The 2590-nt window shown below is 63.4% G+C and overlaps 1 protein-coding gene across 1 annotated transcript in view; it reads left to right on the top strand.

Annotated features, from left to right (window-relative positions):
- LOC107150185 (protein Wnt-7a) overlaps positions 1-2584 on the top strand; it is a 28036-nt gene extending 25452 nt beyond the window's left edge. Inside the window, exon 3 of the mRNA XM_015495132.2 lies at positions 1795-2584. Within this exon, the coding sequence (XP_015350618.1) occupies positions 1795-2274 (480 nt within the window). The 3' untranslated portion in view covers positions 2275-2584. The remainder of the gene's footprint in view (positions 1-1794) is intronic.
- Positions 2585-2590: the final 6 nt, after the last annotated feature.

Genomic DNA, 2590 nt, shown 5'->3' with positions numbered 1-2590 from the left:
CCTCTCCCCGGCCCCGCCTCTCCCCGGCCCCCGGCTGCCATCATGCGACTCTCAACAAGCTCTTCCAGTGATCTCCATGCACTAGAGACCCCTCTGTCCACACCCTTGCCTGCCCCAGCTATGGCCTCTCGTGTTGTTAGCAGCTGTCCTTACTGAGGTGATGTCACACTCAGTTGTATAGAATCTTGTCACCTTAAGAAGAAACCTGGGGCTGCGTCCTGTGTCCCCCTCCAGCACCCCTCATCTGTCACCCTGTCCGGACACACAGACGAGCCTTCAGACCTGCTGCCCGGGTCTGGAGCTTGCTGAGCAAGGCTCTCAGGTCCCTCCCTGGGTGACAGGGACAGGCACCCACACAGGGCTCTGCCACACCCCACGTGCCCTTGGTGGGTGCTGCGGGCGTCCGTGCACAGGTTTCCACGTGGACGTGTCTCCGTGTCCCTTGGTGTCTGTAGACACCGGGTCTTGGGTCCGTGTTTCCAGACGTCCCTCAAGTGACATTTTAAGTCCCCACAGCAGGGCGGGAGGGTCCCCATTTCTGCACATCGTCACCCACCGCATGTCCTCGTCCCGGCCACCCCAGCAAGTGGGAGGTCTCCCTGTGACCTGGATCTGCATGTTATTGCCGATTAAGGACGTTGGCATCTTGTCACCTGCTTCTTGGCCGTCAGACCCACCAGGGACATCCTACCCGGGACAGCCGGTGTGTGTGCAAAACTCTACGAAGGGTGTCCAAGGTCACTTCAGAGTCACCTCAAACACAGGAGGCCACGTGGCCCGAGGGACGTCCAGGAACTGATCTCCACTGCATTAGGGGACCCCGGTGGCCCTGGCCAGCCCCCCCACATCTGGGGTCCTCATCAGACCCCCCCAACGGGCTCCTAAGGGACAGGGTCCAGTCCCACCCACCCTTGAGCCTGATGGAAAGAAGCCAGGTCCTGGCTGTAGTGACGAGCTTCTGTCCCCCCTGTGTTCCTGTCCCCGGGGTTGGCTGGTGGGGTCACCATCTCTGCCCCCCCCCCCCGCAGCCCACGCAGTGCGGGTAGCACCCTTCGTCCACTCAGCTTGGATGGGCGTCCACATGTCACTGGGCTGGAGGTCCTGGGGTCGTGGCTGCCAGGGACACTCTGGGACCTGTTCCCCATGCACATGATACCAGGCGAGTTCCCCAGTGCAAGGACATGAGACTTCTGTGTCCTGTGTGTGTCCCTGTGATTGGGAACTGGGAAACGTCTCCCCAGTGTGTCTCCACTGCGTCCCCTGCAGGGTAGGGCTGAGGGGCTGGCCTTGGGGACAGCATCTGTGCCAGTGGGCAGGGCCCACCTCTCCCAGTTCTTCATTTTTTGGAACCAGGGATTGAACTCAGGGTCCCTCGACCCCTGAGCCCCGTCCCCAACCTTATTTTGCATTTATTTAGAGACAGGGCCTCACTGAGCTGCTCAGGGCCTCACTCAGTTGCTGAGGCTGGCCTCCAACTTGGGATCCTCCTGCCTCAGCCTCCCGAGCGGCTGGGATGAGGGGCGTGGACACCGTGCCCTGCCCAGCTCTCCAGCTCTTAGGTGTCTGGACATCACCCCAGCCGTTGCCCGATGGCCCATGTTTGCCAACGAGTCCTCCCTGTTTTTAGATGTCAGTGCAAAATGGACCTCAAATCCCTGGGCCCAGAGTGGACATCTGGCCGAGCTCTGGGCTGGGCTGGTCTCTGGGCCAAAGAGGGATCCCACGGGGTGACGCCTGGGTAGACGGACCCCCGGGACTGGCGGGCGCCCAGTGACCTGTGCCTGTCCCCCGCAGATCCTGGAGGAGAACATGCGGCTGGAGTGCAAGTGCCACGGGGTGTCCGGCTCGTGCACCACCAAGACCTGCTGGACCACGCTGCCGCGCTTCCGCGAGCTGGGCTACGTGCTCAAGGACAAGTACAACGAGGCGGTGCACGTGGAGCCCGTGCGCGCCAGCCGCAACAAGAGGCCCACCTTCCTCAAGATCAAGAAGCCCCTGTCCTACCGCAAGCCCATGGACACCGACCTGGTCTACATCGAGAAGTCGCCCAACTACTGCGAGGAGGACCCCGTGACGGGCAGCGTGGGCACGCAGGGCCGCGCCTGCAACAAGACGGCGCCGCAGGCCAGCGGCTGCGACCTCATGTGCTGCGGCCGCGGCTACAACACGCACCAGTACGCGCGCGTGTGGCAGTGCAACTGCAAGTTCCACTGGTGCTGCTTCGTGCGCTGCAACACCTGCAGCGAGCGCACCGAGATGTACACCTGCAAGTGACCGGCTGCCAGCCAGATCTCCGGGGGGACCGGCAGCCAGCGGGACCACAGGGGAGACCGGCTGCCAGTGGGACCACAGGGGGACCGACTGCCAATGAGACTGCAGGGAGAGACCAGGTGCCAGTGGGACCGCAGGGGGGACTGGCTGCCAGCCAGATCTCAGGGGGGACCGGCTGCAAATGAGATTGCAGGAGGGACCGGACTGCCACTGCACCGCGATCTCCCAGTGGGAGAGCTTCACAGGGGACCCCCGTTGGGCTTTTCTGCTCCCTGTGGACCCCGCGGAGGCCGGCCAGCCCTGGATGGCTCTGCCCACC

Source organism: Marmota marmota, unplaced genomic scaffold (genome assembly GCF_001458135.2).
Source record: "Marmota marmota marmota unplaced genomic scaffold, marMar, whole genome shotgun sequence".
NCBI classification, from domain to species: domain Eukaryota; kingdom Metazoa; phylum Chordata; class Mammalia; order Rodentia; family Sciuridae; genus Marmota; species Marmota marmota.
This window is presented reverse-complemented; position numbering and strand designations above follow the sequence as displayed.